The sequence below is a fragment of the Glycine soja genome, chromosome 7 (assembly GCF_004193775.1).
Source record: "Glycine soja cultivar W05 chromosome 7, ASM419377v2, whole genome shotgun sequence".
In the NCBI taxonomy this organism is placed as follows: domain Eukaryota; kingdom Viridiplantae; phylum Streptophyta; class Magnoliopsida; order Fabales; family Fabaceae; genus Glycine; species Glycine soja.
The window spans coordinates 39,058,702-39,085,457 of NC_041008.1; the positions used below are offsets into that span (position 1 = coordinate 39,058,702).

At 31.9% G+C, this 26,756-nt stretch overlaps 6 protein-coding genes across 7 annotated transcripts; 4 read left to right on the forward strand and 2 right to left on the reverse strand.

Annotated features, from left to right (window-relative positions):
- Window positions 1-1,546: 1,546 nt before the first annotated feature.
- Window positions 1,547-2,532, reverse strand: LOC114419574 (17.5 kDa class I heat shock protein-like). The gene has a single exon (XM_028385286.1). The coding sequence runs from the start codon at window positions 2,342-2,344 to the stop codon at window positions 1,883-1,885; it is 462 nt and encodes a 153-aa protein (XP_028241087.1). The 5' UTR covers window positions 2,345-2,532; the 3' UTR covers window positions 1,547-1,882.
- A 2,685-nt stretch (window positions 2,533-5,217) lies between these two features.
- Window positions 5,218-8,713, forward strand: LOC114419578. Its single transcript, XM_028385290.1, has 5 exons — window positions 5,218-5,481; window positions 6,019-6,159; window positions 6,729-6,813; window positions 6,964-7,044; window positions 8,084-8,713. The coding sequence occupies exons 2-5, from the start codon at window positions 6,028-6,030 to the stop codon at window positions 8,434-8,436; spliced, it is 651 nt and encodes a 216-aa protein (XP_028241091.1). The 5' UTR covers window positions 5,218-5,481; window positions 6,019-6,027; the 3' UTR covers window positions 8,437-8,713.
- Window positions 8,714-9,852: 1,139 nt separating this feature from the next.
- Window positions 9,853-10,867, forward strand: LOC114419579 (17.5 kDa class I heat shock protein). The gene has a single exon (XM_028385291.1). The coding sequence runs from the start codon at window positions 10,018-10,020 to the stop codon at window positions 10,477-10,479; it is 462 nt and encodes a 153-aa protein (XP_028241092.1). The 5' UTR covers window positions 9,853-10,017; the 3' UTR covers window positions 10,480-10,867.
- Window positions 10,868-13,137: 2,270 nt separating this feature from the next.
- LOC114417791 (18.1 kDa class I heat shock protein-like) lies at window positions 13,138-14,014 on the forward strand. Its single transcript, XM_028382847.1, has one exon. The coding sequence runs from the start codon at window positions 13,140-13,142 to the stop codon at window positions 13,554-13,556; it is 417 nt and encodes a 138-aa protein (XP_028238648.1). The 5' UTR covers window positions 13,138-13,139; the 3' UTR covers window positions 13,557-14,014.
- Window positions 14,015-15,010: 996 nt separating this feature from the next.
- On the forward strand, window positions 15,011-15,838 carry LOC114419580 (17.5 kDa class I heat shock protein-like). Its single transcript, XM_028385292.1, has one exon. It carries the CDS (start codon window positions 15,204-15,206, stop codon window positions 15,663-15,665), a length of 462 nt encoding a protein of 153 aa, XP_028241093.1. The 5' UTR covers window positions 15,011-15,203; the 3' UTR covers window positions 15,666-15,838.
- A 7,085-nt stretch (window positions 15,839-22,923) lies between these two features.
- LOC114419581 (protein DEHYDRATION-INDUCED 19-like) lies at window positions 22,924-26,420 on the reverse strand. Of its 2 annotated transcripts, XM_028385293.1 has the most exons (5): window positions 25,938-26,419; window positions 25,686-25,825; window positions 24,391-24,468; window positions 23,989-24,278; window positions 22,924-23,495 (listed from the first exon to the last, which is right to left on the reverse strand). In XM_028385293.1, exons 1-5 carry the CDS (start codon window positions 26,020-26,022, stop codon window positions 23,387-23,389), a joined length of 702 nt encoding a protein of 233 aa, XP_028241094.1. In that variant the 5' UTR covers window positions 26,023-26,419; the 3' UTR covers window positions 22,924-23,386. The 2 variants fall into 2 exon arrangements, with proteins under 2 accessions (XP_028241094.1, XP_028241096.1); XM_028385295.1 differs by lacking the exon at window positions 24,391-24,468 and having other exon boundaries at window positions 23,989-24,272; window positions 25,938-26,420.
- Between the last annotated feature and the right edge of the window lie 336 nt (window positions 26,421-26,756).

The following is a 26,756-nucleotide window of genomic DNA, read 5'->3' on the forward strand; positions in this document are numbered from 1 at the left end:
ATTTAGTGAGTGAGATGAGTGCATGAGTTGACTTTTGAAATTATAGGGAACTTAACGGGTATAACTGAGGACTGTGTGGTTTTACACTTTAATGTTTTTAAGGGTTGGAGATCTGCGGGGTATGGCCGGTTCTATATAAGGAGTTGTTATAATGGGATGGCTTGGTAAAATGCAACTCAGTGTACTTTGGTGTATCCCTACTGTTATCATATCATTACCTTTCAAGCTAATATTATGCAGAGGTTTGAGATTTGTGGCTGCACCAATAAAATCAATTGGTTTTCCTTTGGTAACTTGCTCTAGAAATAAGCTTACATAGCATTAGTGATTTTTGGTGATCAAGAAATTACATAAGCCCTAGAAATAAGCTTTACTAACTTGCTCTAGAAATAAGCTTACATAAGAATATTATTATTGGATAAAAGAATAGGATCCAAACTGAATGATACAAGGATATACAATAATGATGTGATATTTTATTGCAATCAAAATATTTGTTACATAATTCATTGAATGGTATAATATTAAACAAATAGTACATAAGTCCTATGCTAGATGTTCTTCACACTTGAGGTTTGCAACTTCAAACTTGCTTTTGAAACAATAACTTTGTGGTTACTTCAAGCTCAGATTGCCTAATTATGCCCAAGTCTTGTTTCTTCATTGCTTGTAATATGATCCATCTTTAGCTTGTTGCCCAATTTCTTCATTGCTCGCATTTGATATGATAGTATGGTTCACGGTCATACTCAAAGTCAGAATACGATTTAACTTTAACATCCATAACCAGATAATATGGATCACTGTCATATACATCTAAAATTATTTTCCAATCACCAAAGAATACGTCTAAATAAATATGTTCCACCCATTACATGGCATAAAAAACTAACCAAGAACTCATCACAGTTAAAGTTAATAATTTAATCTTTCTCTTCGTGAAGTTAATAATGATTTAATCTTAAAATAATTTAAATATCAAAATTTAATGTAATAAAATATTGTGCTTTTTATGTTATGATATAGAACAGCAAAATAAGAAAGCCATTCTAAGAAGTCATTATCCAAGTTATTGAAGGGTATTTATTTATTTTTACTGCTTATTGAAGGGTCTTTACAATTATATAATGCAACTCATCCCAAACGACCACCCTATCGCGCCTTTTTTTATTACAGACCATAACTATGCTCTACTCTATCTTGTTATGAACACCTTCAATGAATGCTAAATTTGTTACACTATTGTTTGTTAAAAATTAAGAGAAAGAGTTGGATTTAAAATCGAATTTGAATAAATTTCTTCGGACATATTTACATAAAAAGAAATTAAAAATAAATAAATTGCATTTATCTTATTTTTCTTGTATATTCTTTTCTATACATTTATCTCATTTTCTTATTCTTTTTCTATATTATAGATAATTTTATCTAATAAACTTTAAACTTATTTTCAATATACTGCTGCACTTTGATGAGTCCAAATATCAACCCTGTTGCCTTAACACATTAGTCTATTGACTTCTAGCATCTAGTATTAAGAAGATGAAACAATATAATCAAATTCAATTACTGGCCAGCTGCAGTTAATTCACATAGTGTGTCTCAGCTATAACAAAAGCAATTAGCCAATAATTACACGGTCTATTTCTTGGCTACATCACATTCACATATGTATCAGACACCTGACTCATGCAGCAAATTTTCTGAAAGCATGTGTTTATTCACACGAATTACACAACCACACAGTTACCACTTACTTAAGCAGGTACAATTCGCAATTCCATGATCTTTCTCAAAATCATCATTGGAACACAAGACCGAGAGAATTAATACACTACAACAAAGCAAATTTTAAAGCTCAGGATTTTCAGCGACAACAAGTTTAACCAGAGATTTCAATGGCCTTAACATCAGGCTTCTTAACCTCTTCCTTGGGAACAGTGACAGTAAGAACCCCATTTTCCATAGAAGCCTTCACTTGCTCCACTTTAGCATTCTCCGGCAACCTGAACCTCCTCATGAACTTGCCACTGCTACGCTCCAGGCGATGCCACGTGTCGTTCTTATCTTCCTTCTCAAGGTTCCTCTCTCCGCTTATCTGAAGAACCCTATCATCTTCAATTTCCACCTTCACTTCCTCCTTCTTCAGCCCTGGAATATCAGCCTTGAACACGTGTGCTTCTGGGGTTTCTTTCCAATCCACACGAGTGTTCACAGATGCAGAATTTTCAGCAGAAAGAGAAGTGGGAAAATGAAAATCCTTGAAAGGGTCCCACACGTCAAGGGAGAAAGGATCGAACACGTTGCTCCTTCGGCCACCAAAAATACTTGGAATCAGAGACATCTTTTGATGTTTATTAGCTGAGTCTTGAAAGTTACAAAATTTGTAAAGAGAAAGTCTTTTTGTTGTTTGATGATGCTCTAAGGGAGAGTCGTGAGGTATTTAAAGGAAGTGAATGGATAATCTTGCATGATCCAGAAAAATCTTGTTTACAATAATGTTGTTTGCTTTTTTAGCAGTTTCAGATGATTCAATAAACTTCAGGACTTCTCCATAGGAATACGTACTTGCTAGCTAGTCTTCTACAACCTTCTAATATCATTTAATGAAAATATCAATGATTGTTTTTCTGTTTTTATTTTTAAGTAAAATAAAAAAATAAGAATGAAATTATGTTTGTTTAAAATTTAGAAAATATTTTCAAAAATGAATAAAAACTGAAAAATAACCAAAAAAATTTTAAATTTTTTTTGGGGTTTAGGATTTAATTTATTTATTTTTGTTTCTTAAGCACATGTTTTATAAAAAAAAAAATTAAAGCATTGAAAATAACTAAAAAAATTAGGGTTCAAGAGTTCTAAGATTATCTTCAATCATATTTTTTAATTTTAAAAATTATAATTTTAAAATTTTTAAAAAATAATAATTAAGGATTAATTTTAAAAAATCAATTGATAAAGAAGATAACATGTAATTTAATTAGTTAAAAAAATTATCAGTATAAAAAATCTCAAAACTATTGGAAGCACCATAAAAACTCTGAATCTAAATAACAACATCAAAAAGTGTCCAGAAAAAAACTCAATTTCATAATTCTATATTCTATAATCTATAATGCCTAAGACTGAGGCAACACAACATATAAAGGCGTTTGTAAGAAAAAAAAATATTAGTAAAAAATATTATAATCCACCCGTGCTAAATAATGCTCACAATTTTTTTTATAAGTTAAAATTAACTTATATTATAAGTAAAATATATATATATTTTGGAAAAATTAACTTATTATGATTCTTAAAAATTAATTTTAATTCATGGAAAAACCTTTTTTATTTCTTCTTTTTTTTCTACGTAAGTGTTTCTAAAAAAATTTATTAAAATAATTTCACCCAACCACAACTACTTAAACAACCACTAGACATTGGAAAATTATAAAATGATTTTGAATCATCACTTGTCCATAGTCCCAATGATTCAATCACCACTTGTGATGGTTGAGTTGGACTATAAACATTTAAGTTCGAACTTATTTAGACTAATATCAAATTTGGTTGGTCAAAAGTAATCTAGCTAGATTGAAATGGGTTAAACTGATTCATGGGTCACTATTATTTTTTTCATTAAAATTATTATGATAATTTAATATTACATACATTATTAATGTCCATTTTAAGATTAATACATGCCTAGTGAATTTAATTTTAAATTTCTAGTTCTTTTGTATCGTTAACAATTTTTAATTTTTATATTTTTAAAATTGATTGGCCTATGAGTTAGCCCATTTGGCCTGTGACTCACTAAGGGTTGAGATGAATTAGAAAATTTTTAATCTAATGTCAATTTGGCCTTGCTCAAGAAAAATATTAATCCATTAACTACCATTGTATTTTTCATGTGTAAAGATGTATTGTTAGTAGAGCTCTCAAAATAGGCTAATGTCGCTCAATACACCTTAATCTATTTTATAAATAAGCTTATTCAATCCAACTCACCTCTTAGTGAATTCTAAAAAAGTTGGCCTAGACCGTGGTCGCTAGTTAAACGGATTGACCTACTTAGATTTTAAAAAATCATTTTTGTTTAAAAAATATCAACAAAAAATCAATTTATTTTAATGAAGAATAAATTCCAGCAAAATAAAATACATTAAATGGTTATATTTTGCTCATAACTTCTCATTGTTTTGGCAATTTCAATTTCAAAGAAATCAATTATTTAAAGTAAAATAGAGCCATTACAAGTTCAACAACTCAAATTATTCAATCACACAATAATTTTATGATCATACATGCAAACACAACCATTATAAGTCTAACCAGGCAGCAAATAATTCTATGAGAAAAATATTTCCAGATCACAATATAATAGCCTAGACATAATAGTCTACACAAAATAATAGTTATTTTTTTAGGTGAATTAAGTAGTTCACATATTGAACCAGTTTGACGTATCTAATTATTAACGATTAAATTAAAAATTATTTCAAAAGTTATATTAAAAAACTATTAATCTGAACTAAAAAAACAGTTTTATTTAATTCACGTTTAATATTATGGTTATGCTACAATTAAGTCAAATAGAGTCGCATATTATTTTTATAGTTCAGCATACTTTGGTTGCTAAATGCTTAATTCCTAAACAAATTTTTTACCATGAATTAAAAATACGATCAACTTGACATGTTAGACTAGTTTATATGAGACAATTTTCTAAAATATATATATACATAACACAATATTCTGTTGAACATTCAATCCTTAACAAGATCAATTTTACTTCAGACTAAATTTTTTCTAATTCAACTCGGCCCTTAGCGGGCCATAGGCCAAATGGGCCAACATGATTATTACGTTATTCATAAATGTTGTTATATAGAGACAAAAACACACAAAAAATATATTTAGAGATTAAAAATAAAAGTTCAAAAAATTTAGGGATAAAAAATATTATGAGCGTCATGAACTCTGTTTTATTTTTAAAATTTTGAGCATTTATGCGTGTATAGAATAAATTATTTAATCTGCACATAAAATTTCAGACTACTGACCTTCCTGCTATGTATGTTGTGTTTAATTTTTTAAAATAAAATAAATAATTTGATAATTTTTTTATGTATTTTGTTTAAATTATTTATACTTAAAATAAATAAATTTTTTTTCTATTTTTTAAAGTTTAAAAAAACTCACTAATCTAGAAACTAACATCACACACGTGGTACAATCGCACGATTCTACCAGTCTGTTAAGCCCTCTCCGTGTAGGTTTCGACCCAGCAGAATCACATCGTGGATCGCCGCACAAAAACGTGGGAGCCCTGAATCGTGCGTGTTTTGCGATTCTGACTTGTTTTTCATTTTTACTTTTTGGGCCTTTGAAAGCTTAAAAACCTAAACGCCCAAGACTCAAAACAAGGCAGAACCGCTCAACTGCGCCGTGAAACTCTTCTTCTCATTCACATTCAGTTGCGCGAAGCACCATCAGGTGTGTTCAGTTGCTCTGTTTTATGCAACTCTGTTTTTTTGGTTCCGCCTAGGTAGGTGTTCATGTCTTGTGTTTTGGACTTTCGGTACTAAGAGTAGGCACTAAGCATTACTGCAGTATTTTAAGTTGTTTTGTTTCCTTTTTTTGTCATTTATGAATTCTGAATGTGGTTTGTTTAGTCAATGACTTTGTTATGCACTTATGCTTATGAATTTAAGCTTAATTAAGTATATGATATGTGGTGTAAGTGTTTTTTTTTAATCATATTTTTACCATGCTAAATGGATGTATCAGAATTTAATAGCATATATTTTAATTTTATAAATCTTGTAGAATCTTACGTTTCAGAGTTACGGTTTCACAGTTTACGATTCTGTGACCCCTTTCGGGATAGAATTGTAGAATCTCGAGTTTGACTACCATGGTAGTTGGCCATGTTTATCTGCATTTGAACTGAATAGTTTACTATTTTCTAGTATTTGATTTTCTATTGTTTCTTTCTTTATCTGTCTCTCCATTTGGGGTTGGGGTTTTTAGGCTCTGCAAATGCCAATGGTGGATTTGGAGGGCACAGAAGGTTACATACCTTCCACAGAGTATGTGGAAGACAGCAACGAAACACTCATTAACTTGACTGACTCAACTGAGCTTTTGTTTCTTAAGTTGCCTTCTTCCAATGTAAGTTTGTCTTTATGCATATGGTTTGGTTATTTCTTTTGAACTGAATCCCAACTACATGAAAAAAAAAATACAAAGGATTGATTTCATTATCATCATCATCATCACAGAAGTGAAAAAAAATCAAGTGTGATATCAAGCAAAGTTAAAAATGAAAATTAGTTCTTGTTTGGGCATCCCTTTTCGTTGTTGACTTCAGTCACGGCATCACACAGTTAAACTTCTTTTTCATCTAGCCTCAACTACTAAGCATATTTTTTCTTGTGTTACATTCTGTTTGGGGGTTAAAAATTGCCATAAACATTTCATGTTAGTTTTTCTTGTGTTAGATATCATCAATGAGTGTGGATAACTACTTTCCTGCATAATGCCTCTTCCAATTTTCTTATGTTTATTCCCCTCTTACCATTATAGGATAATATAATTATTTTGAGGTTTCATTCTATTTAAATGAGCTGGTATCTGTATTGCAGGGTTTCCTTCCATATAGGATTTAGATGGTGGAAGAGCCTCTGCTTGATATTATGTTAATCATTGTCTTTATTGTCTTACTATATGATGTTGGCCAGGATTTTTTATCTGACATACATGGGCAGAAATTGTTTCTCACTCTTCATAATGATGGTAAACTAGCCAGCTTCGAGGATTCATCAGGTAGATAAAGTGAATCAGAGGTGGCATCATCAGTGCTATGATCTCTCCTACAATATATTTATCTTGATCTTCAAAATGGGATTTCTTTTTTGTCTGTGATATGAATATGATTGTTTTGCAAGTGCCTTAATTTTTATGTTATGTTGGCAGGTAAAGTATATGATTTTGTAAGCTATTCTGCTCAGGAGCCAGACGAAACAGTTTTTGTTCCCTCTACAGAACCAAAAATAGGTATGCATCTATAGGTATTATTTTTTGTTTAAATCTTCTCTATTACTATTATATTTATATAAAGAATATTAATTACAGTAAGGTAAATATGATGCCAACATAGTAGTCTTGAACAATCTTCGTTGTTTGTTCATTTCATGTTCAATTTAAGAATTGTATGAGAATTATTCTATTTATTGTTACTATTATTTGAGGTAGAATCTCAATTCATTAGGACATGTAAGATGGGGCAATGGCTGGTTTTGCAAACTTAGGTCTAAGGAATATTTTTATACGAATAGGTTTGCACCAAGAGTAGACTGAGTACAAAGCTTTTTACAATGGTGTTGGATGTACTTAATGCAACATCCAAGAGTTAGTGCCTCAATGTATTTTTTTTTAGCCTAATAGAGTCTGAGTTAATAAGTTGTGAACGAATTCATTTGCTTCAGTTTTTTCTTTCAAAAATCACTTAAAAAAATTAGTATTTGTTACTTTGTTTAACCTTCTAAAAACACTCAGAATCTGAAAAAGGCCATATTTCTCATTGTTTTTTAGAAGCTACTCAAAGTAGCTTCTGAAAAACTTCTAGAAGTTTGCCCTTATCTCTGCCAAATTGGCCAACCAGCCCATTTCTTCTGCTCAACATCTGCTTGTAATTTTCATGAATTTCAAGTCTGGTTTCTATCCTTGCGTGCACCATGAAACCTCTAATCTGAAGTTTGATTTTTTTGTTGTTCAATTCATTCTGTCAATGTTGTTTTTCTTAACAGAAGTATGTGAACATAAGTCCAATATTCATGTAATGTTGGAAGTTATATTGTAAGTAGAGTTGCAAATGATTTACTTGTGAACTTGACCAGTATATTTTTCTTTCTTTGTTGATGTTTTTCTGACTGTGTTTTGTATTCACATGGATCTCACTTCTATTTTTGTTTTTTCTCTCCCTTTAGAAGACTCTGGTTCATGGGAATGTTGTATTATTACTTCTAAATTTTAATGCTCACCGGTTTCTAATTTTATATCACCAAGAGAAATGGTTTCTTTTACTTAACTGCAGGAAAGATTTCGATGCGAGTTTCCACTGTCCATTACCCTGGTCCTAAAGAACTTGAAAAGCTCAATTCAACTAACGCAAAACATGCACATGGAAATTCTTCTGGAGTCACTGGGACAACTTCATCTCGATATTTTCCTATGCAAAGTGGTGGAGCAGCTTCATCAAAAGGTAGCAGACAGAGAAGCTCTCTAACTGAAGCTAGTGAGCCATCAAGTATTTCAAAAAGAAGACACGCGTCTAAATCTAAATCCAACTTGTCCGAGACTTCACATGAGCACAGCACTGGCATTTCGTCCATGTCCCCAAATCATTCTCATGAAGGAAAGGCAAAGAGAAGAAAACATAAGGAATAGTGTTTCCTATACTCGCCATTGGCCTATTTAATAGTGTAATATTTAGAGGTTACATTCTCCCAGGCCTTTAAATATGTCCGGAAAGACTAGTGCTAAACTTTTATGTTGCAAAATGATAAATTTAAATGTTTGCATTCTCTTTTTTGTCTTTTTTTTTGCAAATGTTCATTTGCTTCAGTTGGACAATGTTCACTGATGTAAGGAGTAAGACCCTTTCGTGCTCCTATGTATACTTAAGGGCGATATTAATTTTGTTGTGTTTCTCTTGTGGTTTGGTTTTTTTACTCCATATAATGTTTTTGAAACCATTCTGGCATCGCAGATCATGGCTCCACCCTTCTAATTTTATAGTCAAAATATCCTTTAAGATTGATGATTTTACTTGTTAACTATTTTAACTAATTCAAATTGTAATCAACCTTGTTTTTCAAGGGTGTATGATTTTATTCTTATAATACTAATCATTTAAACTTTATTTAAAAGATGAATTGATGATGAATTCATGGTCCTAAAAGACACCCAGAATCTGGATCTAGGCATAGTAGAATTCTACAATTGGGACTATATCGGATCCCTTAGCCTTTTTTTTGTATTTGTTTGGTTGTATTATACTGTGACCAAAATAATGTTTATGAGGCTATTGCTATATCCATTCCTCTTGTTGCTAAGTACACCCTTACCTTTTTTCTAAACAAATACTTAAATAACCTTTTCCCTTCAAACCTTCTCTCTTGCGCACTCCCTTTTCCCCCACAACAACAAACTTCTCTTTTTCATAGCAACAACACATTTTTTTCTCTTTCATCACATTCTCACCTCTCTTTTCATTCCCTTCAATCTCTTGCTCTGGTCTCCCTTCTCCCCTTGTTTAGTCTCTTGCTTTAGTGTTAGGATTTTTTCATCTTCAAACTTCAAGTTGTTGTAGTGGACCAAGTCAAATTGCTGAGATTGAAGGACTAATACAAAATATATGTTTTTTCCACTTCAGTTCCTCCACCATAGTCTTAGTATTCTGCTTGAATTTGTTTTAGATATTTTTCTTAACATTCCAAAAATTACTTTCTGAAAAGAAAAACAATATTCTAGAAAAATATTTTGAATAACACATTTTTTTTAATATTCTGAAAAATATTTTTCAGAACACAACAATATTTCAGAATTTATAGGTACAAAGATTTTATATATGATGATAAAATAATAGAAAAAATAAATAGATTTTATATATGATAATAAATAAATTTATAGGTACAAAGATTTTAATAAAAAAGGATGGTGAATATAGCAAAAGCCTATTTATGAACGATATCAACCAGAACTAGAACAAGAAAAATAAATGCACTAGAACCTTCGTACAAGGAGTGGAGAAGTCCAGAAGTTTTTATAGAATCATTTGAAACTGGTAAAACCAACCAAATTGCAAACACGATTTTTCTGGAACGTACACGATTATCCTTTCACTTACTTTAAATACATCACGATTAGTCAGAAAAACGAAACGAAGAAAAGAGTTACAAAGTTACCTGTATACGATCTCATTTTGATCTCCCAAGTTTCAAATCTCGCGAATAAATATATCAAAAGATGTCTCTGATTCCAAGTATTTTCGGTGGCAGAAGGAGCAACGTGTTCGATCCTTTCTCCCTCGACGTGTGGGATCCCTTCAAGGATTTTCATTTTCCCACTTCTCTTTCTGCTGAAAATTCTGCATTTGTGAACACTCGTGTGGATTGGAAAGAAACCCCAGAAGCACACGTGTTCGAGGCTGATATTCCAGGGCTGAAGAAGGAGGAAGTGAAGGTGCAGATTGAAGATGATAGGGTTCTTCAGATAAGCGGAGAGAGGAACCTTGAGAAGGAAGACAAGAACGATACGTGGCATCGCGTGGAGCGTAGCAGCGGCAACTTCATGAGGAGGTTCAGGTTGCCGGAGAATGCTAAAGTGGAGCAAGTGAAGGCTTCTATGGAAAATGGTGTTCTCACAGTTACCGTTCCCAAAGAAGAGGTTAAGAAGCCTGATGTTAAGGCCATTGAAATCTCTGGTTAAACTTGTTGTTGCTGAAAATCGTGAGCTTTGCTTTGTGTAATAACTAATAAGTATTCTCTGTCATGTGTTCCTGTGGTGAATTTTGAGAATTGAAAGATTTTACATTGTGAAATGTAACTGCTTAAGTGGTAATTGTGTGCTTGTGTAATTCATGTGAATAAAGTCCAGCCTTCAGAAAATACTATAATTTTGCTATATCACAAGTGTCTGATATGTGATGTAGACAAAAAAATAGATCGTGTAATGTGAATTGTAATTGGCCTATAGTGTGCATTTGTTATAGCCGAGAGACTTTCTCTCTATGTTCATAAACTCCACCTCCCAGTAAGTGTATAATATTCCATCTTAATAATGAAAATAAATAGACGATTTAGTGTGTTCCCATGCATAACTAAAGACTATAGAGGTTTGATATCTCTTCCAAGGGCAAGAGTAAATTGAAAATAAGACTAGAACCAACTTTTTTGTCTTGATTTTTAATAAACAAATGTACAACCGAGGATATATAGACTGTGGCCATCAACAGCATAAAATCACTTAGAAGTTGGAATAGCTAGCTTGCATTATTTAGGTTGTAAAGACCCTGCAATAACCTTGAAAATTTTGAGGCTTTGGATACTCATCTGTTTGATTAATTATCTAAATTTTAAGACTTATATTTATTTATACGCAAGTAAGGGTGGAAATGAGTCAAGTTAAGTCAAGTTTTACTAGGCTTGAGCTCGGCTTGAGTTGAATACGTAAGGCTTGAGCTTGACTCATTACCTGTCATAGACTTTTTTTAAAGGCTCAGCTCGACTTACATAAAAGTCTGGCTTGACCCACGAGCCTATTTAAAAGCTTGTTTAAAGACGTCTTTGATTAATTAATTATTTTAAAACCTAGTGAAATACTAACTAAAAAAAGAAACTTATAAATTTCATGTAAATAATGTACAAATCCAAAAATAATTGATAAACAAAATCATATTGAATTCAAGTCGTTAAAGTACAAAGTATAACAAAAGAAAATAAAAAGAGCATAATATTAAAAAATGTATGGATTAGGTCCTCAGCCCTAAAGCTTACAAATCTATTTTAAGTCCAAGCCCATAAACGAAAAAATAAAATTTGGACAAAATAAGATAAAATTGGATGAAATAAAATCTAGACGAAATAAAATCTAGATGGAATAAAATATGGATAAAATAAAATCTAGATGGAATAAAATCTGGATAAAATAAGATTTGATAAAATAAAGTTATTATTATTGCTAGTTAAACAGGTTGGCTTGTCAAGCTTAACAAGCATTTTTTATAGTTTGGGCTTGGCCTTTTTATCTAGAAAGATTTTTTAAAAAGTTTGAGCTTGGTCTTTATAATAAACAAGCCGAGCCGAGTCTTACATAGGCCGAGTCAAAGACCCTTGACGAGCTGCTCGACTCATTTCCACCCCTTTACGCAAGGTATATGGTGCACTGGGTTGATTGAAATAGGTTAAGAAACAATTCAATTTTTATGTATCTAGTTAAGGAAAGAAAATAAAAATAGAAGGTTCAACAACAAAAAAATGTTCAATGCCTAAAAATGAGCGAGAAAGAACTATTGGATTATAAATTAATTAGTTTTTTTACAAAGATATATATAAAAGAGTTTAAGGGGGTTTTACCCTTCATTTTTTTTTTATAAAACTATAAGGATTTAACGGTAATACATTAATAGTGTAAAATAATTTTACACTAATCGTACATTATTATTAATGTGATTATAAGATAATTTTATAAAAATTAACAAATTATAAATGATGATTTATAATTGAATAATAATATAAAATAATAAAACTACATAATTTTTTTTTTCTAATATAATGTAAGGACCTTTTTTCTAATATAATGTAAGGACCAACAAGCAATGTCACTCCCAAACAGGTACTACAAATGAGTACAACTAGGGAACAATAAAAAACAATGGGAGTTAAGGTTTGAACCAATCAAAACGTGGAAAAAGGAAAAAAAACCGAAAATGTAAGGAAAAGAAGAAAAATGAACCAAAACACAATGTGGCATAGGAGGCTCACGTGAGAAGCACCGTTGTGGAAGAAGGCAATGGCGGATGGGTGGCGGCAATGTGATGGCAAACAAGAGGCAGTGCAATGGCAAAGGCTATCACAACGTGTAAAGGGTTCGAGACAGTGATGTGCTAGAGTGGAATAGGGTTTTCGAGTGAGCTTGAGGAGTCACAGTAGTAGTTTGGGAATAGAAATATCAAAGTCACAACGTAAGTTTCTAAAAAAAATTGATGTTAAATTTATGCTAACATTATCATCGGTTATATTACTCTCCATGTTAATTATAATATTTTAATTATTTACAAAAATATCATTTTTTAAAATAGGTTTTGTTAAAACTGACATTAATTGAATGACATTGAAAGCATATTTTCTAATAATGCCTATATAATTCTTATTTTAAAATTCTAATTAAATGGTGCCTTCCAAAACTTTCCACCATTTGTAAGAATTTGGCAGAATTTCCATAAAGATCTCTCTGAGGTAAACCGATGTTCACATATAAATCCAAGGAAAAGAGAGTTTGTCTGCTAAGAATCCTCTCCACCTTCCGAAACATCCTTTTAATACAACAACACAACAACACTCTGAAAATATCAATCATTCTGAACAACAATGTCGATCATCCCAAACGCCAACCCCTTGGAGGACTCTCCCTTCACGACCCAGTCCATGTCAACCCTACCCCAAAGCGCAGCAACGTTGATGAGCAGTAGCAGCATCAGCCAGTTCGACTGGCACGAGACAACGGACTCGCACGTGCTGAAGGCCGAGGTGCCGGGGCTGAAGAAGGAGGAGATGAAGATCGAGGTGGACAGCGAGAGAACTCTTCAGGTGAGCGGGGAGAGGAACGTGGAGAAGAAAGATGAGAGTGGTGTGGAGCGTAGCAGCTGCATGTTCAAGAAGTGCTTCACGCTTCCGCCCAACGCAAAACTTGATCTCGTCAAGGCCTCCTACGAAAACGGTGTTCTTACTATCACTATTCCTAAGATGAATGAGGCCACTGCTAAGGCCATTGAGAATTCGTATTGATTAGAAGAAAGAATCACGCTTCTCTTATTTTTTTAATCAAGAAATGTTTATTAATTGTTGGGGAAAAAATTGAAGCAGTAATCTTTCCCTTACTTCCTTTTTCTTTTACTGTTAAGTTAATCTTATAACCCTTAGTTCTCTTGTAAAGTGAGAGTTGATAAGGAATTACTAATGTGTTTGTCTAGTAAATTTAATGTAATGTAAGTAGTTCTAGATGAACGATGCTTTTTGTTTGTTTTTTGTGAAATAAATGTTGCTGTTTGCTTTGTAAGAATGTTTTTTAGTTCTCAGCTTTTCATGCTAGCTACGTGGGGAAAGTTTAGTGCATGTTTACCTTGTCAACACTGTAAACATGAAGAAGAGAAGGAAACTAAAGAGGAAGAAGAGAGAAGAAAGAAAAGAGAAGTAAATTAAAGAGTTTTATTTTAGTAAAACGCGATCAAGAAGTGAATAAAATTGAAGATCCAGAAATTACAAATCAAATCAGGATTGATGCATGGAATTACTGAAAAAGTTTAAGAAATTACAAGTATGGTTTTTGTTGTTTGCAAATATGTAACTCATCTACACACGTGACGTCATAGAGAGTAATGGAAGTGACATCTCACCCTCCAAACGCACTTAATTGTCTTCAATTTTGTACATCTACCTTATTAATAATGAAGTTATCATAAATATATGGAGTAGATCTTAATAACTTTTCTTGTCAAGTATTTCTCATGTTATATCTACTTGGAAATTATTCAATCCCACGACTATTTATGATTGCTTTTTAGACATTATTACTTTACAGAATTTTAAATTTTGGTAGCCTTTTTTTTCTCAATTTCATAACTAAAATTTATGGTTAGAAAAAAAGTACCTTTTATATTTTCCAAATATATACTCGTTTATTATTAAAGTATCTCTTTTTACTTTTTAATTTTGTATATTATTAGATTATAAATTGCATCATTTTTTTAAAGAATTATTGTTGTGTTAATTATTATTTTTAAGGATAATTGGGTTAATCCCTCTCTCTATATAAAATTTAAAACAATTATTTTAAATGAGTGTGGTTTTAAGATTTTTTTCACTGAGATAGTTTTTTTTAATCTTCTATATCAGTCAGTCTATCATTTTCGATATTTTTAGTTTTAACATAAAATTTTAATATTTTTTTTTAAATATTAATAATTAAAATAATACTATATTATATTATAAATTTAAAATATAATTTATATGTTTAAATATATTTATTTATTGCAAATTTAATTATATAAAAAAATTATTTTACACAGTAGTTATTAATTATTAATACCGTTAATAGTTTGAAATTTATTTAATTTATTATATTGATGTTATTGACATTTCGTTCATAAAAAATATAGAGACCTTCTATTGAAGACTAGAACCTTCTCAGTCACGCACGCCGATAAGTCCAGAAGTTTTTCGAACTATCTGAAACTGTATAATGAACCAAACTGAAACCAGAATTTTCGGGAATATACAAGAATCAAGTTATCCTTTCACTTCTTTTAAATACCTCACGAGTCCCCTTCGACATCATCATCATCAAGCAAACAAAGAAAAGAGTTATTTGTTTACAATCTCATTAGTCATTACAATCTGCCAAGTCTCTAATCTAAGCTAACAAATATCAAAAAGATGTCTCTGATTCCAAGTTTCTTCAGTGGCCCAAGGAGCAACGTGTTTGATCCTTTCTCACTTGACGTGTGGGATCCCTTCAAGGATTTTCACTTTCCCACTTCTGTTTCTGCTGAAAATTCTGCATTTGTGAGCACTCGGGTGGATTGGAAGGAGACCCCAGAAGCACACGTGCTCAAGGCAGATATTCCAGGGCTGAAGAAAGAGGAAGTGAAGGTGCAGATTGAAGATGATAGGGTTCTTCAGATAAGCGGAGAGAGGAACCTTGAGAAGGAAGATAAGAACGACACGTGGCATCGAGTGGAGCGTAGCAGTGGCAAGTTCATGAGAAGGTTCAGATTGCCGGAGAATGCTAAAGTGGAGCAAGTGAAGGCTTCTATGGAAAATGGGGTTCTCACTGTTACTGTTCCCAAGGAAGAGATTAAGAAGCCTGATGTTAAAGCCATAGAAATCTCTGCTTAAGCTCTGTTCTCTTTTGCTGAGGATCTTGTGAGTGATTTTCTTTCTTTGTTTTTCTTTTTTTTGTGAGTGGTTTGTGTAAGAAAGATATCATGGACTGTGTACTGTAATTGCAAATACAAGTAATGGTTTACAGTGGTTTTTGAAATATAAAATAAAATCTTAGCTTGTAATGATATCTTCGAATATCGTTATTATTTTTTTTTTTAATAATATCCTAGAATATCTTAGAATATCGTTATATCCAAGTATGAGCGGATTCGGGTGCTGATGTCTAAAAAAATGCAAACTCAAAGTAAGGCCCTGCTTGAACCTTTTTTTCCTTCTAAAATTCCATTGGCAAATAACTTTAAAAGGCTGAAAGTGTATGATGGTTATTGTATTGGTTTCTGAAACTAAAAAAATATTAATTTTATTTGAAATTTTCTTAGTTTAATAGACTACATATAATAATGATATACGTACTGAAATTAAAATGATAGTTTATTCAAGAAAAGAAGACCAGAAAATGATATACGTACTGAAAATAAGACCAGATGATGGTGTAAAAAGAACTAAGTTTTGTTAGCAGCAAAGAATAACCAAAATCTTATACTGAAAATTTTGAGAATTTAAGCTCAAAATGTGATAGTAGCAACCTCCTGCACTAAATTATTATCGCATTAATTCAGATTAATGGAGCAATAGCAATTGAGTAGCCTTGAGGAAGAATTTTCTTAAATTTAAGAAGGATAACAGAACCAAAGATGAGTTTGAAAGAATAGTCTATGAAGAGAGGAGAAGTGTTGCAGAAGAAATCGCTTGCGCACGCGCAGATATGAATAAGAGGATAAATTTTAATGAAAACTTGTATATTTCACACATTCTCTTTTTTTTTTAGTGTCTTTTATCTCAAAATTAGTTACAACAGAAATAATAGAAACTAAAAAAAACTATCCTCTGACAATCTAACTAACGGCTAACACCATCCTACTTATATTTGGATTAAAACTCAACACTCCCTATTAATTCAAATCATTACAAGATATAACTCTTAACTCTCTTATGAGTTGTACAAATCTATCAGACTTAATTTCCTTAATTAGTGTGTCAACCTGTTGAGTTTCTGTTGAGAATTATGTCACTTCAAGTTTTTCATTATTCACTTGCACTATTAGGAAATGAAATTTGATTTCAATGTGCTTACTTCTTTCATATGAGATTGAATTTTTAGTTAAATTGATAGTTGATTTGTTATTAACTAACAATTTAATAGGTTTCTCTGCTTCAAATTTCAATTCTTCTAGCAATGAATCTAGCCAAATAACTTGTGATACAATCTTATCCTCAAGGGTATTAGATAGAAAGACTCCAAGAGAATTGGGCTAGAACTGCTAAAGAAGGTCCTAAGATTCTCATGAACCTTAGGATAGTTCCGAGTCCATAGATCAAGGTTGAGTCAACTCTTCTTTGTAAATGTTAGAATAGATTTTTTCTTCTTTTGGATATTGTATTTTGGTCATTCTAGTAGCATAGGGTTTTAGCCTTGTATTTCAGTATATTTTGAGTAGTCTTTGTAGTAGGAATTTTTTTTTTTGTATTTTTATATATTTTGGCATGGGGTGAGTTTAGCTATTATTGGGGGGTGTGTAGCTAAGTTTTATCTTAAAGAGGTGGACTTAGCTATTAGAGAGTGTGTAGCTAAGCTCTAACTTCTCTAGGAATCTTCTCAAGGAGGTGAACTTAATTATTAGAGGGGTGTGTGTAACTAAGTTTTAACTTTTCAAAGAAGCTTCTCAAGGAAGCTACTTAGGCTATAAATAGAAACATGTGTAACACTTGTTATAACTTTGATGAATGAGAGTCTTGTGAGACACACTTCAAAGTTCAAATTTTCTCCCTCTTTTTCTCCTTCAATTTCGTGTCCCCCCCCCCCCCCTCTCTTTTCCTCCATTGAAGCTTCCTTTCTAAGCTTCTTATCCAAGGCACTCTCTTGGTGGTGAAGCTCCTTCTTCCATGGCTTATTCCCTACTGGATAGCGCCTTCTCTCACCTCTTTTCATTTATCTCCCGCTGCATCTCCATGGTAAAAAATTACCATTGAAGGACTTATTGAAGCTCAAAGATTCAGCCTCCATAGAAGTTTCACAAGCAAGCTTTCATCAACTTGACAAGCAGCATATGAGTCTGCTATATATTCAGCCTCACAGGAAGACAAGGCCACCACCGATTGTTTCTTAGAGCTCCAAGAAATTAGAGCACCTAGAAACTTGAACAAGTACCCTGTAGTGCTTTTCCTATTTGTTTTATTCCCACACCAATCTGAATCAGAGTATCCCAACAAACTCATTGTTTTTTGGTCTGTCTTCCTAGGAAACAAAATACCATATTCCAATGTTCCCTTCACATACCTCAAAATTCTTTTTGGTAGCCACCAAATGAAACTTCTTTGGATTACTCATGAACCTACTGATTAAACCAACATCAAAAGAAAGGTCAGGTCTATTGTTACATAAGTAGCTCAAGGAGCCAACTAGTTGCTTATACATTGTTGGATCCACTGCCTTTTCTTTTTCTACTGTTTCCAATTTTATATTAACCTCTGTTGGAGTATTTGTAGGATTGCAATCTGCCATATGAAATCTTCTCAATATATCAGTATCATACTTTTGTTGGTGAAGCATAATTCCTTTGAGGTAGTTATAAGTTCAAACCAAGGAAGTAAGCTAGCCTACTAAGATCTGTCATGTCAAATTCTTGCATCATCTGTGCCTTAAAACATTCAATATCCTTTGAGTCACTACCTGTTATTAGTAGATCATCTACATACAAGCAGATTAGAATCACACTTGTCTCCTTCACGTATATACCATATTCAACTGAACATTTTCTGAATCCACTGTGAATCAGGAATGTGTTAATCCTTCTATTCCAAGCTCTGGGAGCTTGCTTGAGGCCGTACAGTGCCTTCTTAAGCTTGTACACTTTGTCTTCCATTCCTTCCTTCACAAAGCCTGGTGGTTGAGTCACAAAAACAATTTCCTCTAATGGACGATTCAGAAAGGCAGATTTCACATCCATGTGAAACAATGGCCAATTGTGGTTGCTAGTTATTGCTACTACCAGTCTAACAGTCTCGATCCTTGCTACTGGTGCATAGACCCCAGAATAGTCTATGCCAGGTCTTTGTAAGAAGCCTCTTGCTACAAGTCTTGCTTTATGCTTTGCAACAGTGCCGTTGGGGTTCAATTTCATCTTGAGCACTCACTTCACATCAATTACACTCTTCTTATTTGGTAAGTCAACTAGCTCCCAAATGTTATTCCTTTCAATAAAGATCAACTCTTCTAGCATTGCATTCTTCCAAATATGTTCCTGTAATGCTTCTTCATAACTAATTGGTTCTACACCTCCTAGTAATGCAAAGTGAACCAATTCTCCTTCTTTTGTTACCTCAATATCACTCATCATATCAAAATCAAAGTATTTGATTGTCATTCTTCTATCTCTTTGTGGCCTCTGATTTTTTAGGTGGTTCCGCCTCATATCAAAACCAATTCTCCTTCTTTTGTTCCGTCTCTCTATATAAAATTTTAAAAAATTATTTTAAATGAGTGTGGTTTTAAGATTTTGTTCACTGAGATAGTTTTTTTAATCTTTTATATTAGTCAGTCTATCATTTTTAATATTTTTACTTTTAACATAAAATTTTAATAGTTTTTTAAATATTAATAATTAAAATAATACTATATTATAAAGTCTCTCGTGACAATGAGAGATTAAATCTCTTTGTTAGGAACTTAGCAGCCAATTACTCTTTATGTAATTTCTCTTCCTATCTATTATGAATATTACTTTTGCATTATCCTTTCATGTGCTTAATTCTATTGTTTATGGTTTGATAATCCATTTACAGGGTAAGTTTTAGAAGTAACGTTGGAAAACGTTATTCTCTAATAGAACTAGGAAAGAGTATCTAAATAATTTTATCACTAGGGATAGGTTGATTATATTTAGTCTGTTATACATCTTTATTCTTAATGTCATTTAACTAGTTTATCTCTTAAAGGAGTTTGGAAGATAAGATAGATAAATTAGACTCTTTTAGACTCCACGGATCTTTGTTAGAGTATATGAGTAGATGGAGAAAAATCATTAACATTACATCAAGAGTAGTTCTGGTAGGTTAAGTTTCCCAATATTTTTATATTCTGAATTTAACTTCTGTAATAAGACTGAATTTTCTCATCTTTTTTGTTTTAATTAATTAAATTACTTTTATATTTGTTTCCTTCTTTTTTAATTTAAATTAATTTCATATCAATTTATTTTACTGTTTTCTTCACAACCTTTTAAACCAATTTATTCATTGCATGAAAATTACATACACTTACTTAAGAACAAACAAAGTTTCTATGAATTCGACACTCGAACTTTCGTTTTAACTTTATTACTTGCGACAATGCACTTATCAATAGTTCAACATTCATTTTTCTCCTCCTATCTTCAAAGTCATTTCTTCTCTTACAATAACAATTGACATACACTTGTAAAAAGACATAAAAATGACAATAATAGAATGCATATACAATAACCACTCTTGGCTAATAAAAAAAAATACAATAACCACTCTTTTTTCATTGAATCCACTCAACACTCAATCACAACCAACACATACATTGCACAAAGGCAATTCACACACACAACACTCACTTATTCTCCTTGTATCAATACACACAATCTCACTCATAGCCTTTTCTAAAAATCACTCATAGAACATAGCATAATTTTCTATCTTTTTACAATGATTCTTCATTCTTAGAACAAATTTTCTCTTAATCTCTAAATCTGATAACTATTTATGAGCTAGTCAACTCTTGTTTGAATACTATTTATATTCCCTCTCAAGTAAGTGTCTTCAAGTAGTTTCTTTTTTCCTTGTCCCAAAAGGAGCAAAGTTAATAAAGTAACTTGAGATAGAAATAACTTAATCTTGTATCAATAACAAAGGAATACCTTAATCACATACCGGTAACAATGTTTTAATAAAGAAAGTAATTAGATTGAAAAAAGACTCAACTGGCTTAAGGTTTGATTTCTTATATCAGACCATGTTACAATGAGAAAAAAATGACATTGGAAGCATAACATCAAAAAATGCAAAGAAAGACAGATAATTAAACAAACAAAAAATTACATAGGCACAAAACGCATCCATGAAAAGAAGAAAATGAAGCTCCAAGATGTGATTTTTATCCTTTGAACTTTATTTAAGGATAAAAAAAAACTCCTTCAATTCTTATTTTTTTCATACACCCCATCAAAAAAGAAAAAAAAATAGAAAGGAATCGAGAAGCTCAGGAGGATCCTTCTACAAATCCTTGAGCTCCTTCAAGATGTGTTTTGAAGTCATACCTAAGCTTCAAAGAAAAAAAAATTGAATGTTGATGATATAAATTTTCAACACTTAATTGAATGATGATATAAATTATCATCATATAGAATGAAGCCCAAAAATAAAAACTTTATTGCATGACTGTAATTTTTCTCATAAAAAGGCATATTTTGAATTAATTAATTGTTACAATAGAATCTAATAAAAAACTCATGTCCCAATCTAAAAAAAGAAATATAGATTTAAGATAATCTTAACACATTGCAATAAATATATAAATATATAATCACAAATAATAATTCTATTAACTAATATGTATTAATCTTAAAGACATAGAACCACAATATAAGAAAAATTAGCATGAATGATTTCAAATTTGAAACTAACACATTTAGGTTTTTTTTATACTAATAATAAATCACCGTACAAAAAGATAAATATTAGAAAATACTACCTGGTTTTGAACATGCAAGTCCTCGGATGGCTTCAAAATCTCTTATTTATCAAATGAAGGTGAAAGGTCATTAGGTTGAATAGGCTCTTTAATGCTTCCACCATTTTTATGGTTGATGGAAGAAGCAAGTATGCCAAGACGACAACTTCAACAAAGCACTTTCAATATGAAGGACAATTGCAAGAACCTTTTGGTCTTCCCATCTTAAACTAAGTAGCAGGAAAAAAGAAAGGGAAAGCGAAAAGAATCCTTTTGGTTAGAAAGACTTTATAGAATCTAAGAGTGGAACCTACAATTTTATTACAAATTTGTCCCTATTGTTGCCAAATATCAATAATATAAGATGTCCAATTTTGTAATTATGTTGGTGGTTTTCTTTTATATATAGATAATAGATTTTATGTTAATTTTTTTTATATTGTTGACAGTTTGAAATTTATAATTTTTTTCATTTAGTCTAAATAAGTTGAGGTATAAAAGGGTTAAATATTAAAACAACGCAAATTACTTATAAATATGAACACTAGAGTAATCATTAAACATTCATTACCATCTAGAAATTCTTATCAAAATAGTACTAATATAATGCGAATTCAACACGCAAATCATAAATTAATTTGCAACTTTTACTAATGCCGACATCCATGTGTTTCACATTTCACTGAAGTATGAATTCTCAATGTTCAACTATAGCCAAGCCAGTTTTGTCTTTTGGTCAACTGTTAAAACCTCTTTAGTTTGTGGAGACAAATCATTAAGTTTTGTTGGTGAATAAGACAAATTAATACTATTACAATTGAGTCAATGACAACCAATAAACAACTTTTCAAGCTTCTTGTTTCTTTTGTTTTAGCTAATGGTTCAAACACTAAAAATATCAAAAGAACAGATGCCACTGCATCCATGGTTTGATTACACGAATAATCCACAGTGGAGTTTCGTTGTTTCTTCTTGGCATGACGGGGAATATGGGTCTTATCAAGCTAAGAATTTACGCATTAGACGTTCTAAACGGATCAAGGTATCAGATGAGTTAGAGAATCAGCAGCAATCATGATGGATTTCATTGTCATTCCAATTGTATGCTTTAGCATCTACAAACAATTCAACATTTACATGTTAAACGAATACATATCTGGTCTTTTCTAGTGCTCTTCCTACCTGATTCTGATCACATGATTAATTTAACTTTTTACTTTAGAAAGTGAATATAACACAAAAAGTTCTACAAATAACAATAAATTGTTGATGAAATCATACTTAGAAGTATGTAAGCTCACTATGGCCATAATGTCGCACTTCCACAAAATTTCATATTCCCTCAGACATCACCAATTTGCCATTTAGTACATGTATGGAAAAATAAATTATAGGGAAAAATACTTTCTAAATAAAGTGATTTTAAGCAACGTATAAAAATGTTTTTTTTTAAAAAAATAAAATAATCTAAATACATATTTATTGTGCATAGAAAAGTAGTTTTCGATACATTAGTTGGTTTTTTTTTTCAATCTATCTAAAAGAGAAATTCCCAACTTCTTCATCAGATTCCACTTGAAAGGGAGCATAAGGTCCTAGTGTTCTGAGTCCAGGGAATCAACATACGCCAATATAGCAAAATAGGTCATTTCTTAAGCTAGAAAACTTCTTGTTTTTCAGAGAGTAGTACATCTCCAGTGAAGATGCTTACAACTTACAAGGGTGGGATAAAAGGATAACTATGATCAGATTCAGCACTATATGTCAAAGGTGCAGCTGTGACAATATACCAAAATTAGGCTATAACATGGATTGTCAAATAACCACTGAATCCCACTAGAGGTATAATCCTTCATTCAAGATCCTTAACCATGGATCTCATTTTGATTATTCTTCTGTAAGCACCTTACAGCTTCCATTATTCGCCTAACAAAGTTGAAAGAAACAGGTCCTGCACAAAACCAGATCTCCCAGCAGCTTGTCTCATCCTTTTCTCGCGCTCTTCAGTACTCAAGGAGGGATCAAAACTGCAAAAAAGAGACGGATCAAAGTTGTCATTCATAGGTCATTCTTTTATAATGATGAAGCATGCACACTATGCATGAATAACGGGTCCAGTTATCCACACAACTACAGTGAACTCTTATCTGTTCTAGATGAATGAAGAAAAAAAATTGTTAAGGTCACAAACAAATCATGCTTCTTCCCACCCCCTGACATTACATTCAGATCATTTGATGATGTAAAAAATACTTCTGATCTCTGATTGGAAAAAAAATGCAACACCAGTTCCGTAGCATGGCCAATATTTGAGACATGTTCAAGGTTTTGGATAAATAATGAGCAAGATGGAAATCATATGTATAAAGAGGATAATGACTCAACACAAGGGTTTGGACAGATATATGCATTTTGATTAGTATGTTTCATGATGACTTGTGGGAAAGAACATTTTAAACGAATTCCAAAATCTCATTTTATTGAATACTGATTAGGGAGCCAAAATTCCTGAAAAAGCACCTTGATTTCCAAATATGCACAGGTGTTGCATTTTTGGAAGAAGAATCGTCAGCACTTGTTACCACAGATTTTGAAATTTCTTCTGCTTCACAAGCAGGGAAATTCAAAATAAATGAGGATAGGAATGGATCAGTAGCAGCAGCATTAGACACTGCTGCACTGTTTGACCGATATCCACCACCACCACCAAGAAGCACCTGTAGATGAGCCTCACGAAGATCTCGACCCAAAAGTGACAATGTCTGACTGTTTGGAATAGCGACTCTTCTTAACCTGCGCCTTCTCTGTAAGTAATCCTCAGTTAAGGGAAGCAATTATAGCTTTTCAATTTTCACTTGAGAAACAACCCATTATCTGAGCAAGCTAACAATATTCAATGAAAAATAACAGTACAAAGGATATCTTAAATAAATGCCCATGTTGCAGCGTTATGTGATTTAACATGTCCCGTGCAACTTTAACGGAGCATATAGGACAAATCTGCATCCCAGAAAAACAAAGCATGAGACTACCATAACCAGATTAGAGATCATTCAATCATTGAGGCAGGGATTAAAGTAACAAACACAATAAAGACACTGACTGGTTAATCATTGATCTTCAGCCTTTTGATTTTCCTTTATGTAGCTTATTGGTACATATTCTTCAATCTAAGTACTTCAGCTTCTATGATTTTCTTTTATATAGTTCATTCAAACAGATTCTTCAAACTCAGCACAGAAATATATGCAAGCACACATATGCATGCACATGCAGACATACAATTAATGAACTGAAGCCTAATAGAGCAGCCTGCCCCTATGAGTGATCACAAGATTTTCAATAACAGGTAACGTTTACGATTTATGGTTCAGAAGATCATCAATCAACATGTTACTTTTTATTAAATGATATAAAACCATTTCCCATCACAAAAAGTGATTCTTAAGAACAAACCTTCCGAAATATATTGTATATATGACTTAAGCATAAGCATAGAGTACATAAGGACAACTAAAAAGAAATTGTCAGGTAACATTCAACAAGTAATGTTTGAACTTGTCAGTTGTGAGTATCTTGATTAACATATCAGCTGTATTTTCTGATGTAACCCATTGTTTATGAATAAGAATGAAAATAAAAAAACAGTCGCATGATCCCGAGGACAATCCGACGACATAGGCACACTTGCTGAACTCATTAAATCTCTTGTGTCATGTTGGTCGCAATGATTAGACGAGTTCAAATAGTCATGATTAAGCTCTAATAGTCACCGGTGAATATTCGTGGATTAAAAATGATTTTTACTCAAGGAAAAATTTGTTGGAGGACAAATAGCTGAAGTTTCACATCATATAAAAATTGAAAGGTTGAACAATATATAAGTGAGGATAAGATCTATAAATCTCCTTTTAAGATTTTTGAGTTAAAAGTGTGATGTGAAGTTTATTTTATGTGCTCATTGGTTTAAATTCTTCTGAGTTTTATGAGTTTGTTAACATGCTTCCAATCAAAAATTAATCTTCCGACAACTCTGCTATCAAGGCTATCAATTTCGTTAAGACAAGATCTAGCTTTAGATTTTTCTCTTTTTTAAAATTAAGAAAAAAACCACCGTATCTAACAAACTCATAAAAGAACATAACATAGATTTATATTGCAACATGCCAACATGGAAAGGAAACGAAAATCAGATATCAGAAAGAACAGGCTCCTACCGTGACTCTTGATTCACAAGAATGTTCATCTTCAAGATGAGAAGACAAAGACGCGATGTCAAAGTCTTCATAACAATACGGGCAAGGAAAATCAGGTCTCACCTCTTCTTCCACATCAAAATCATCGATTCCCAACCGATCTGAAACACCCCAGATGATCAAAACTCAAAAAAATCAGATTTTGATTGAACCCAGATAATTTTTTTCAGCAAAATTAAAAACATGAATTGCCATAACATAATCAACACGAACCTAAGTGAGAATTTGGATGGTGATGCTGAAGCGTGTATTGGCGTTTAGCGGCAGCAAGACGCGAGGTCCAGAAGTCAGAATCCATTGAAAGATCGGAGAGATGATAAATTGGTTATGTGAATAAATCAAATCAAGTCACCACTTTCAACAGATTCAACGAACACTTTCTTGTTTTTTCTCTCTAATGAATGAAAATATTTTCAGATGCAACGTGATCTATCTCAGGTCCTAAGTCTAGAGAAAAAAAAAAGTTTAATTATTGTTTTTTCCGGAATGATTTGACTTTTTCCAGAGTTGCCGACTGAAATGGAGCGAGTTGTGTTGTGTTTCTGTGGTTAGCATCAAAGTTTGCCGACTGAAATGGAGCGAGTTGTGTTGTGTTTTTGTGGTTAGCATCAAAGTTGAGATTATTAAACAAATGAGACGAGATTGATGTCAGACTTTGTCTTCAGATACACACACGTTTGATTAGATCGGTGATGTTTCCTTTTGCTTCATATTCATTGATTATTATGTGGTTATAACTATTTTTGCCGCCTCCTTTTTTTTTTTATTTCTTTATTTTTGCGACCCCAACTTTTTAAATTTAATTATTATGCTCTTCGACTTTTTCAATAAATAATTGTAATAGAAAAAAAATCCTAAAATAATTATTTTTTTTTAACCAGAGAAATTTGAATTTTTTTATTCCACACTCAACTAAATATTTTTCATTGGATCAACTTTTTTAGGATAAAGTGATATATCTGATTGTGAATCCATATCCAAGTTAAGGAACGAAGAATTGTCAAAATACTTGTAACCAACAATTTTTGATTT

What these genes read in the sequence shown, in the direction of transcription:
- LOC114419574 (XM_028385286.1), bottom strand. Translation starts at nt 2,344, where the DNA reads ATGTCTCTGATTCCAAGTATTTTTGGTGGCCGAAGGAGCAACGTGTTC.
- LOC114419581 (XM_028385293.1), bottom strand. Translation starts at nt 26,022, where the DNA reads ATGGATTCTGACTTCTGGACCTCGCGTCTTGCTGCCGCTAAACGCCAA. An exon ending in AACATGGGCATTTATTTAAG is followed by an intron (nt 24,279 to 24,390) that starts ATATCCTTTGTA and finishes ACTGAGGATTAC; the next exon opens with TTACAGAGAAGGCGCAGGTT. An exon ending in GTGCATATTTGGAAATCAAG is followed by an intron (nt 23,496 to 23,988) that starts GTGCTTTTTCAG and finishes TCTTTTTTGCAG; the next exon opens with TTTTGATCCCTCCTTGAGTA.
- LOC114419578 (XM_028385290.1), top strand. Translation starts at nt 6,028, where the DNA reads ATGCCAATGGTGGATTTGGAGGGCACAGAAGGTTACATACCTTCCACA. An exon ending in CAGCTTCGAGGATTCATCAG is followed by an intron (nt 6,814 to 6,963) that starts GTAGATAAAGTG and finishes TTATGTTGGCAG; the next exon opens with GTAAAGTATATGATTTTGTA. An exon ending in CTCTACAGAACCAAAAATAG is followed by an intron (nt 7,045 to 8,083) that starts GTATGCATCTAT and finishes ACTTAACTGCAG; the next exon opens with GAAAGATTTCGATGCGAGTT.
- LOC114419579 (XM_028385291.1), top strand. Translation starts at nt 10,018, where the DNA reads ATGTCTCTGATTCCAAGTATTTTCGGTGGCAGAAGGAGCAACGTGTTC.
- LOC114417791 (XM_028382847.1), top strand. Translation starts at nt 13,140, where the DNA reads ATGTCGATCATCCCAAACGCCAACCCCTTGGAGGACTCTCCCTTCACG.
- LOC114419580 (XM_028385292.1), top strand. Translation starts at nt 15,204, where the DNA reads ATGTCTCTGATTCCAAGTTTCTTCAGTGGCCCAAGGAGCAACGTGTTT.